The sequence below is a fragment of the Gossypium arboreum genome, chromosome 7 (assembly GCF_025698485.1).
Source record: "Gossypium arboreum isolate Shixiya-1 chromosome 7, ASM2569848v2, whole genome shotgun sequence".
Classification (NCBI taxonomy): domain Eukaryota; kingdom Viridiplantae; phylum Streptophyta; class Magnoliopsida; order Malvales; family Malvaceae; genus Gossypium; species Gossypium arboreum.
In genome coordinates, this window is record NC_069076.1 from 66,910,043 (window position 1) to 66,921,848 (window position 11,806).

General features: G+C 31.1%; 1 protein-coding gene across 1 annotated transcript; it reads right to left on the reverse strand.

Moving 5' to 3' along the window:
• Positions 1 to 9,668: 9,668 nt before the first annotated feature.
• LOC108474266 (ethylene-response factor C3-like) lies at positions 9,669 to 10,704 on the reverse strand. Its single transcript, XM_017776222.2, has one exon. The coding sequence runs from the start codon at positions 10,526 to 10,528 to the stop codon at positions 9,842 to 9,844; it is 687 nt and encodes a 228-aa protein (XP_017631711.1). The 5' UTR covers positions 10,529 to 10,704; the 3' UTR covers positions 9,669 to 9,841.
• Between the last annotated feature and the right edge of the window lie 1,102 nt (positions 10,705 to 11,806).

The window sequence follows — 11,806 nt, forward strand, 5'->3', positions numbered from 1 at the left end:
CAAACACACGGTCGTGTCTCACACACGGCCAACCACACGGCCAGGCACACGCCCGTGTGGTGTCGACAGAATACCCTTTCAATTTTCACCAAAACTCGATTTTCACGTGTAAGAGGAATACACTTAGTATGGTTTTAATGCAAAAACACTCTCACACCACACAACACCTAAAATTGTCCAACAAATCACCTAATTAGTCATTTAAAACGATACTCAACTGAACTGTATCAAGATAGACAACCCTATACTCTACCCTAAACCCTTACCTTCGAACGAACAACTATGATTTCGCACAACTAGAGTGTCGATTGGAAACTTCTAACCCCTTGATATTCTTCTAAGAACAAAATGAGCCCCATTAATCAATGATTCACTAACCAAAACAATAACCACACTTACCAGAAACGCACAAAGAATACCGAAAAAATAAGACAAGATGATTTGGGCAAAAATGAAAGTGATAAAATTGAAGAAAAGATGAGGACAAAGAAAATTGGTAGAGAACCCAAAAAGGAAGAAAAGAAACATCAGAATTCTTTTGGAAGAGAGAGAAAAATTTGAAAAAAGGAAAAGAAAAAGAAAATAAAATATATTATCAAATCTCAACTCCTCACTAACCACTCAAACTCAACTACCTCAGAATCCTAGAACCACCAAACTCTATCAGTCAATTGAGAAAAAATTAATACCCATGTTAACGCAAGGATTCAAACACAGGACCTCTACCATACTAACTCCCTCACCACTCAAACCAGTAGGCTTATTTTGATAAGGATTAACGAACAATTTTATATAAGCCCACTCAACGAGGGTAAGGCTTGGATCTAAAAGAACAAAGTTCTACCAAAAGTGGGAATTGAATGCAAGACCTCTCGCGCACACCCAGAACACATTACCACTGAAGCAGATACATAGTTGTGTTAGAATTTAAAGAAACAGAAATAAATTTATCAGGGCGTTACACAATTCATCCAACTATTTTTGTCCAATGACCTCGTCATGTGTGTGTTACTCTCATATGATATCATTGATTCCTTTGAGTTAAATCCGTTCACTCAATACAATCCTATTTTATCTCATTTTCTTCATTGTGTGTTCTTAATGATTAATATGATCACCTTCAACAAATGATTGTGATAATTTGTTCATTTGAGAACAAGCAACCTATGGCCACGTTCCATATTTATCAATCCACATAATGTCAAAGAGAGGATATCGTTTACTCTTTAATCGAACTATGAATTCTATTGTTACTAGTAAAGCCATGTCATACAAAACTCATGTACCCAACATACCACCTACGTGTTCGATCATCTTTAGAGCATAAGCCTCCACTTATATCAAAGCACATAAGTTACATATGCATGGTCAATAACTAACTCTAGATTTAGATAAATCACACCATGAATGCAACAAGTGAATTAATTCACAAATAGATTTAGAATTAATTCATATTGAGTCCAATCAAATATATCATTCTTCTAATGAATACATCTATATCTCTACCCGTGGAGTCAACTGTTCCGATAGCCAAAACTAGTCATTTCCCTAATTGGAATTGTAAACGACATAATAATACTTTTAAGTATTTGAAACAAATGATCATTTTGATTCTTTTACAGAATTATGAACTCGTTAGATGATGTATTGAAGTAAGTTTTCTTTCTCATAATGTAAACATTCTTATAATGTCTCGGGGTATAAATGAGATTAAACTACTTGAAACTTTAAGTTCCAGTTCATTGTAATTATAAACATATCAGCCCATTAAGGCATAATAATTGTAAGTATTTTAAGAGTTGTATAATAAAGAAATTAAATTGAAGTTTGAAATTCTATGAAAGGTCACCATCTAATAAGTAAATATAAATTTGTATGGATTACATTGGGCGCGACAATTTTGGAGTTGTAACAGTTCGGTTTAGACCCTAATTGGAAGAGTGTTTTCGGAACCACAAATTTGAGTCAAAAAAATATTTTAATATTATTTTTTCGTACTTATAATATGTGAATTAATATCTACAAAAGTTTCGTGTGAAAACTTTATTGTTTGTATGCCGATCTGATAAAAAGGACTTAATCACAAAAAATGAAAAAGGTATGTTCTATTTATTAAAGTGTCAAATTGTTTTGTCTTTATATATGTGTGGTCCTTATGATGCAAATAGACCATGGTTATAATTAAATTACATTGATGGGCATTAGTTAATGGAATTGTAATAAAATTAAAAAGGTTATATTAGTAATCTTTCAAGCCCATGCCTCAATTTCTAAATTTCATTATGATTTAAGATGTGCCATTGTTGATAATGTGATTTTTGTGAAGTTAGATGATAGAAAATGAAAGATTTGTGTTAGATTACTATGTTTTGTATTGGGATTTTTAATGAATTTGAGTATTTTGGACTAAATTGTGAAAATGAGATTTTGAGGGACTAAAATGTGAAATAAATGAAATATATGGGCATATATGAACTACATGAATATTCAGCCTAACATGTGTATAAAGAAATTATGTGTATTATGTGATTTTATGAATTAGGACTAAAATGTTAAAATGTAAAAATGTGAGGGCTAATTTGTAAAATGCCCTAAATATGTGTATATGGAGTGATTTGAATGAATGTGAGATTGAATAAGTCAAATTTGAATTTATATAGATCAAGAACCAAAGAAAAAGGAATTAGATTAAAGAAAATCGAAAGTCGTCGAGTAGTCGATTCCGTCTGTTCGAATCCGTACGAGGTAAGTCGATAATGTGACGACGTCCGAAAAGCCCCGTACAAACCATAGGAATAGTTAGGATACATATGTCATGACATAGGTGATTTCGTGTAAGACCACGTCTGGGACGTTAGCATCGATTTGATATTTACGTGTTAGACCATGTCTGGGACATCAGCATTGTATTTGATTTCATGTAAGACCCTGTCTGGGTCAATGGCATCGATATTTGATTACATGTAAGACCACGTCTGGGACGCTGGTATTGTACTAGTTTTCCAAGCTATCCGAGTATCCTTAATGATTCTGAACTGTTCAATGGGCACTCCGAGAAATGGATAAATATATGAATGTATATCTGCTTTAGGTACGTATGAACTGTATATGGAAATTGGTAATGAAAAGTGAGTATGAATATGATCCATTGATATGTGAGCTACATGGAAATGTGAAGTATTTAATAGCAAATGGTTATGAACATTAGAGCTAAATGAGAAATATGAATCTGCTATTGAGTTATGTCATGATTCATATGAATGAAATAGTTTATAATTATGATATGTGATAAGTTTATTTGTATATAGCTTACTAAGCTTTTGAAAGCTTACTTTGCGTGTGTTTTCAACTGTTTTATAGATTATCAAAGCTACTAGGAGCTCGGGGATCGTTGAGGATCATCACCACACTATCGAACTCTATTTTGGTACCTTTTGAAAATGTGAATATTGGAATATGGCATGTATAGGCTATAGGAATTTGAATATGATTTGTGAAGTGTATACTTAGGCATGTGATATGGCTTGATTATGGTTGAACTTATGGTTTGATTTTGGTATATGATTTATGATGAAAAAATGGTAAATTTGGTGTATATGTATGGCTTAGTGAAATGGTCTTTTTGGTAAGTTAGTTTTGTGTTGAAATGGTTATAAACTTGATGTGATTCATTTGATCATGGAATGAATTAGTTACAAGTATGAATGAACGAGTTTGGTAAGTGATTTTGATATGTTTTGGTATGAATTATAAGCATGAAATTGGTTGTTTATGATATGGCATGAATGAAGTATGTATTGGTTATGAATTGGTTAAAAACTTGATATGAAATGTTTAGGTTTTGATGCTTGTAGGGAGGACCCTTAATGGATGGCTTGTTGGCCTTATAAATGGCCTATTTTTGCCCACACGGGTTGGGACACGGGCGTGTATCTCAGCCGTATTGCTCGAGGGCCATTTTAAATTGAGCCTGAGCAGACAATACGGTTGCACACACATTGGCATGTGTTAGGCCGTGCGGCCAAGTCAGTTTCGAGCACGGGCTAGATACACGGCCGTGTGACTGGCTGTGTGGCTAAGTTAGTAGCCTCCCTAATTTTTACACGACCTAGCACACAAGCGTGTCATGTGGCTGTGTGGCTAAGTCAGTAGCCTCCCTAATTTTCACACGGTCTAGACATACGAGAGTGTCTAATGTCGTGTGAGCCACACGGTCTATTCACACGGGTGTGTGACCTTTGCAACTTAGAAAAATGTTTAAGTTTTGAAAAATTTTGTATCTGCTCGGTTTAGCCTCGACCTTTTTCTAAAGCATGTTTAAGGTTTCGTTGACCTAAGAAAGGGGCTTTATGTTGATGTTTGACTATGATGTTATGATGTTTGTGAAATGATTGTGAAATGTTTCGATATGTCTGGTAATGCCTTTTAACCCTAATCCAGTGACGGATACGGGTTAGGGTTGTTACAGGTGTGGTGTAAGTTGTAACTAAATAAAGTTAGGAAGTCTTTTAAGTAACCCGGTGTAATTGTGATATCTAGTATCCGAACCCAATGATCAAGTTGGGTATAAGGTGTTACATATTGTATCAACTATTCAAATGTCTTAGTACTCTAGGAAGAATAAAGACCATGGATAGGCAATGTCAATATGGAATAGGATCAAGATTCTGAAGGGTATGGGGTAGATTAGGTTTCCAAGATGTGAGATTGTTTAACATGACCGTGTTGGGAAAGCATATTTGGAGATTGGTTCACAAATGAGACACACTTGCTATCAAGTCTTTGAAAAAAATATAATTCCTTGAAGGTGATATTTTCAAATTGAATTTGCAACACCCCTTATCCATTCTGATGATCGAAATAGATATGAGATGCTACGGTGACACTTGCAAGCTTAAACCAAAATTTTCTTTTATAAAGGTATCCATTTATCAACATATGAATGTATTTCAAATCAAATTGGCAAAGTTTATAAAGATTCAAATATGATTAGAATAATTTTGAGTCATTGTGTACATATAGAGTCATGCCCAAATCATAAAACAAATGTTTGTAGTCCTTTAGCTCAAATCGAAGCCATTCATATTGAAAAAGAAAGTAGCTTTACAATAATTTAAAACTTAAAATAATTTAAATAAATTTATAGAAATAAGATAAAAAAATCATTTTGAAGGCATTAAAATAAACTTAAATCCATTTAGAATCTTTTAGTAGGTGATTGGAAGTGTCCGAGGTCAGAAACGAGCCCTCGGAATCCAAAATTGATCAAAATAGTGCAATGGGGCAAAATGGTGCAAAATGTTAGAACAATGCATGAGGTTGCTGACTGCACCATGACATGCAAACGCCGAGCAGAGAATTAACACAAAATATATGGATTTAAAAGAGGCTTTTATTACAAATTCGGCAGGTCAATTGTAATATTTATAGTGTTATAATGGAACACACAAAGTATTCCAAGGATTGAGCCCAAGAGATTGTCAAATTGATAAGTGTGTTTATCAAGTTAATTACGAGTTAATCTATTACTAATATAGTTGAGTCGGAAATTATTAACACAACCAAATAAAATGATATTTAAACTAATTCTAAATTAACAAATAAAAATACTAAACCAACTTTCTTCCTTTTTATTAAAAACAATCCAAATAGATTGTTTGTCACTCTTAGCTAGTAATCTCCTCTTGGTCTCATCCTAAACTAAAATATATTGCCTAAGCTCTTCTCTTGGTCCCACTTAGGCATATAGGTCCCCTTTCGGTCTCACTATTTGGCACAAATGTATCAAAGTCCTACACGATAGAGTCTTCTCTTAGTCTCATCTATTTAGAGCTTCCACTAGAGGCTTTAATTCTAGTGTAATAACACTTAAACAAACAACTAATCAAGGCATAGATAATACCTCAGGTAAGTAACCCACTGATCAACCAACCAATAAAAACGATTCAACACATGATTAAACTCAAATTTCACACTAGCATTTTAACAAACACATGGTAGACATAAACTAAAAAAGAGAAGAGTTTGAGAAAATGCTTATTAATAGATTGAAATTCGTTGAAGCTCAAGAGTTTAATCCCTCTCCATCCACAAGGTTCCAGCAAAAGTGAAGAAACAAAAATTTTACAACAAAAAAAACAAAAAAAAAGGAAGAGAAACGAAAACCTAAACGAACCTTATTTTCTAACCTAAGCTAGTCTAGTCACATAGTTGATATAAGTTGACATCTATAGGCAAAAAGTAACATTGATTTTATTAATTTTTTTATTAAATTATTTTGAAATATTGAAATTATGATAGATCATTTTTATATAATTTAATTTTTAGTTGAGCATAAAAAGAATAATATAAAAATGGTAGCTCATAATTTTATCAATATTTCAAGATAAATTATTTAAAAAAAGAAGAAGAAGAAGAGATTTTGTTTATAAAAGCAAATGAGGCAAACAGGTAAGTGAAAAGAGCAGAGCTTATATCAAAAACATGAAGGGATGAGATAAATATCCAGTGTGAGCTTGATCTCTGCAATAGCTTCAACAAGAGAAACAACAAGAGGAGGAAGTAGAAGATGGGTTTATTAAAAGCCATTGAATAATCAATCTCTTGCCTAGAAAACTAATGTGAAAGTCTTATATAGTTTGTTTCAAATATTTTTATGATAAGTCCATAGTAGAATATATGAAAAGAATAGGATAATTCCTTTTAATTTTATTGATAAACCTCAAGAGTATACATAATACTTATACAACAAGAGTCACTCATGAATAAGAAATATATATAATATATTCCTAAATATATATAATAATATATGATATATTTAGGTATTCCTAAAAGATAATATCTCATAATAATATCCTAGCACCCCCTTAAGTTAGAGCATGTAAATCATAAATGTCCAACTTGTTGAGAAGGAATTCAAATTGTGGTTTACCAAATGCCTTTGTAAAAATGTCAGCTAACTGAACGAAGGCCAGAACATAAAAAGGTGCAATTAACCCATTTCGAATTGCATCCCTAACAAAGTGACAATCCACTTCAATATGTTTAGTACACTCTTGAAATACAGAATTTCGTTCCTAAAATTTTTGTGTTAAAAGGCAAACAATAGCCAATTTGGAGGCTGACACCGCTGCACCACCGAGCAAAACAAAAGATAAGAAGTAAACGACTTGAAGAAAAAAGTAAATAAATAAAAGGAAAACCTAAGCTCTAGATACCATGAAAAGAATAAGGTAATCCTTTTATCTTTTCATAGATATTAAAAGTATACATAATATTTATACATTAATAGTCACCTAGGAATAAGAAAGATATATAATATATTCCTAAATATATGCCTAAATAAAATACAATAATATATAATATATTTATATATTTCTAAAAGATAATATCTCATAATAATATAATATCTCCTAATAATATATTGCTGGAGAAAGAGGAAAAGTATATTAAATTTTTAAAAGATAAAAAGAATTGAAACTAACTGAAATTGTTACGATGAAAGTCAGTTAGTTCAGGTTCAGTGGCGAATTTAGGGGGCTTGCAAGGGGGCCCGACCCCCTAAAATTTCATTTTAGACTTTTAAAATTTTAAAATTTAAATTAGTAAAGGTAAAATTACACTTTACCCCTAAAATGATAAAATTTTAATCTAATCATTTAAAATTTGTATTTTACTATCGTAAAAATTATAATTTAATTTTGACCCCTTAAAAACTTTCTAGCTTCGCTCCTATTTAGGCTCCATATTTGAAGTCACCTATTTCAAGGTCCCAACTTTAACTATATTTTCCAAATAATTGACTTTCCAATATATTTTGGTAAATAAATTTTTTTGTTTCATATGTATGAGAGAGAAAAAACTTATGATCATATTTAGTATTATTTTATTTTTACGTTATTTTCTTCATTAATTGCTAATTTTTTTAATAATCAAGAGATTTAGACATTTAAATTTTTGAAGTTTGTGGTTTCTAATTCAACTTTAATCTTTCTTTTATATATATGTCTTTTATTTAATTACAAATATTCAAGTATGTTTAATATTAAATCAATTTAACAATCATCAACTAAATTATTTAATTTAAAAATTTTAACACATTGTTATCTGCAAATTTATTTTTGGATAGAAATATATATAATTACAATGATAGAGAAGAAAACGAGTTTTAGCTTAACAAATAAGAAAAAGGATAAAAGAGAGAGTCACTTGAAGGAAATTTATCTTCTAAATGGTGAGTTTGTATAAATAATATGTTTACATATAATTAATGAAAAAATAACAATGACGATAAAATAAATATTATACTATGAAATAAAAAATAAAATAAATGTACGAAATCATATCGTACCGCACCCAACATCACTTTCAAACCCACCCAAAATATCCTTAGTCCCAAGGATGGTTATAAGAAGAGATATTATTTTTTAAACCTGGCGAATATAAAATATAAAGTTAATTCTTATAAAAATCCACAGTACTATTGATATGGAAAGGAAATACAGATTAACAAGTTTTAGCTATGTATCTATGACAGTAAGCAGACGACGTGTCGAATTCCACGCCAGCTTCTCCTTTTGTATACACATCCCCAAATCCCATTGCTTTCTTTTCGGATGTCGTAATTTAACAAGCACACCTGGCATGAATATTTCTGCTCCATAACCAACTTAGTCAAGCTTACGAAAAGAAATGAATCAATGATTTGATAGTAACTTAACAAAGATAAATTTATAGGGTACATCTTTTTATTGAGAATTCAAACGACTTGATTGATGCTTTATTATCTTTCCAGTTCTACAATATTCCTTCACTATTTTTTTTTTCTTTTTACTGAAAAGATAGTAAGATGCAACTTTCTTATATTTTACAACTGTGGATCACTTAAACTCCGACCATATTATGAAAACTGTAACGAAATTAGAAATTTGGATTTTACGTGCATGATGTTGTTCATAGTCAAAATTCCCATTCGATTTGGCTTTAATACATATCCCGTTTTCCCGACACGTTGGAAGTACTCTCAAATACGCCACCCCCTCCACCTTGAAAATGAAAAACTAGTTCAAGGTGCCACGTTTTGAACTTTGAATTCTACGATTACAAATTATGACCAAATCCAGACTCCAACTACAAAGCCTTATCTCTAGGCCTATGAAATTTTGTAAAATTAGAGAACAATTACAATGAGGTAATTTCAGAAAAAAGAAATACCTATTACAGTTGAATCAGAGAGCTCACCTAACAAAAATAATCAACGTCAACTGCTATAGGCATTAGCCGGAAATAGAACCTTTAAGGCCATTGCATCAGCTATAAACAAACCGAATATACTTTCACTTTAAAACCAAATCATACATACCAGCATCCAATTTGGATAAGTGAAAAAGATTATTAATGTTATGGTTTGAATTTTAGATATGTTGGTTGTCATATTTTTATGATAATCATGTAAACCAGTTAGGTATTGAATTTCTTGTCCTCCTTTCACAAATGATCTGTAACTTTAATATACCAAAAACAAAAGAACAGTAAAATGCAGTACATCGAGTGTGACGTTTTGCCTCTTTCAATTTACATTCCAAATCGAAGTTGCCTAATAAAATGCAGCAGAATATTGAATGCATTCAACTTTAACATTCCCTGGATTGCGGCTAAGCTTTAAACAATTTATTCAGGCAGCAATATTTGAACTGAAATAAAACAGAGCGCACCTGCCGGCGAAAGCCCGCATGAGATTACATCTACCTTGGCAATTATTTGATAATGGAGAAAAAAAAAGAAAAGAAAAGAAAAGGAAGAAACAAAATTTATGATGGCTGTTGTACTTTAGTTTAATTTTTTACCAAGAGCTAGCAGTTTCAGACGTGGTCAAAAGTTGCTCTAAGTAATCAGATCCTAAATCTTCCAACACCACCACATTATTCTTTGCCTGCAAGGACTGCTGCTTTTTGTTTTGCTTGGCCAACGATTTCCTTTGTAAATAATTCCTCTGCTTTAGTTCAATGGCTGGTGAGGCACCTTCCTGGCAGTGGTAATTCATGTTTCGAAGCGATTCTCGGACTGTTTCAATGGGAAAATTGAGCACTGCTTTGTGACCCTGTGTCGATAAAGCTGCTTGATCATAAGCTAAAGCAGCTGCCTCTGCACTGTCGAACGTTCCAAGCCAAACCCGCACGCCACGCCGAGTTGAATCCCTTATCTCCGCCGCGAATTTCCCCCACGGTCGCTTCCTTACACCTCTATATGATTTTTCCTTGTTTGGTTCTTCTTTTTCTTCTCGTTTCTTGGACCTGGAATGATACAATCCACAGGAAGCAGAGTCTGATGTTTCGGTTGACCAATCATTATAAGAACGAGAGGTGCTCTGTTGAGGAGGAGACAAGCTTTTGGGGTGTAGAATATCGTCGAATGAAAGGAAATCTTGGTCGAGGAAAAGCTTATTATTTGACGAGAAACATTCAAGCAAACTTCGTGGAGATTGAAGCAACATGTCCGAATTTAGAGCTTGAAGGAAGGAAGGATTCATAGTTTGGCTCAACTTTTTTATTCTCACTGACTTTATGAATTATGTTGTTCGGCTTTGTATTTGTATTGGGTTTTCTTGACAGAAAGCACAACCGAGAATCTCCCATGAAGCACGTTAATATTATAACAATGTGATGGGAGCCTCAACTATCAATTTTAGTTAGTTAGAATCCCTATTTTCCTAAGCAGTGCTACACATACTTTTCAATATAACTAGTTTATAAGTCATTGCATGCTATTAATTTTAAATAATATACAAATTTAAAATTATATAAGAAAGTAAGTTATAATATTAATTTTGAAAAATAATAAAATTAAGTATTGCAATATAACATAATTATAATAATAAATACAAAAGATATTTATAAAAAATTAATAAACATATTTAATAATTGTGACTAAAAATAATTGTTAATAATTAATTTTTTTTCAAATAAACCCACAAAATATTTTTTTCTTGAGTGCTTACTTCTCATAGTATAGACAACTTATTTCTTCATCAATTAAGATAGATAAAAAATTGATTGTTTTGAGAGTGCTTACTCCATACATTGTAAATAGCTTACCTCATCATCAATTAAAACAATTTTCGTCACTCTCTATGTCATTATTGTTCAATTTTGATTTAATATTTGTCTCTTCAAGAACCTTTGATTTAATGTTTCATTCCTTTTATATAATTCTAATATTTTAATGCTAATCATCTCTATTTTTATTAATAATTTTTAAATGTTAATTGATTGAATATGACTAATCACTCAGTCCTATTTATAAAGTTAAACATAAATTTTAAGTGGCATATAACTTTAATATTAATTAAGTAATAATTAAACTGCTTGGAGTTTTATTTAAATAATAACTCTATTTTACATTAATAACACAACTTTTATTTACGTCAAATTTTTCTAAATAATTTTGATAACTTTATTGTTAATAGTAGTTTTAATCTAAAATTTTGATAATTTTATTGTTTAAAATTACCTAATTTACACCTAATTATTAAGCAAACTTCAATAAAAATCTTAAGATTTAGAACCCATGTAAAAACTGAAAGAAAATTTAATCAAAAATATTTTTAGGATTTTGAAATAAACCAAAATCAAGATAAAATGAAATAAAGTTCCAAAATTTTTAAAGATTATGAACTCGAATAAAATTAAATTCAAATATTTTTTTTGACATATTGCAAATTCTATGACAACAAACAATGGTGATTATAATTCAGAAGCTATAAATTAAAATAAATTTTAATTTTAGGTTATATGCATTATTATTTTAA

Bases quoted from the DNA above. Each gene is read 5' to 3' on its own strand.
- LOC108474266 (XM_017776222.2), bottom strand. From the start codon at position 10,528: ATGAATCCTTCCTTCCTTCAAGCTCTAAATTCGGACATGTTGCTTCAA.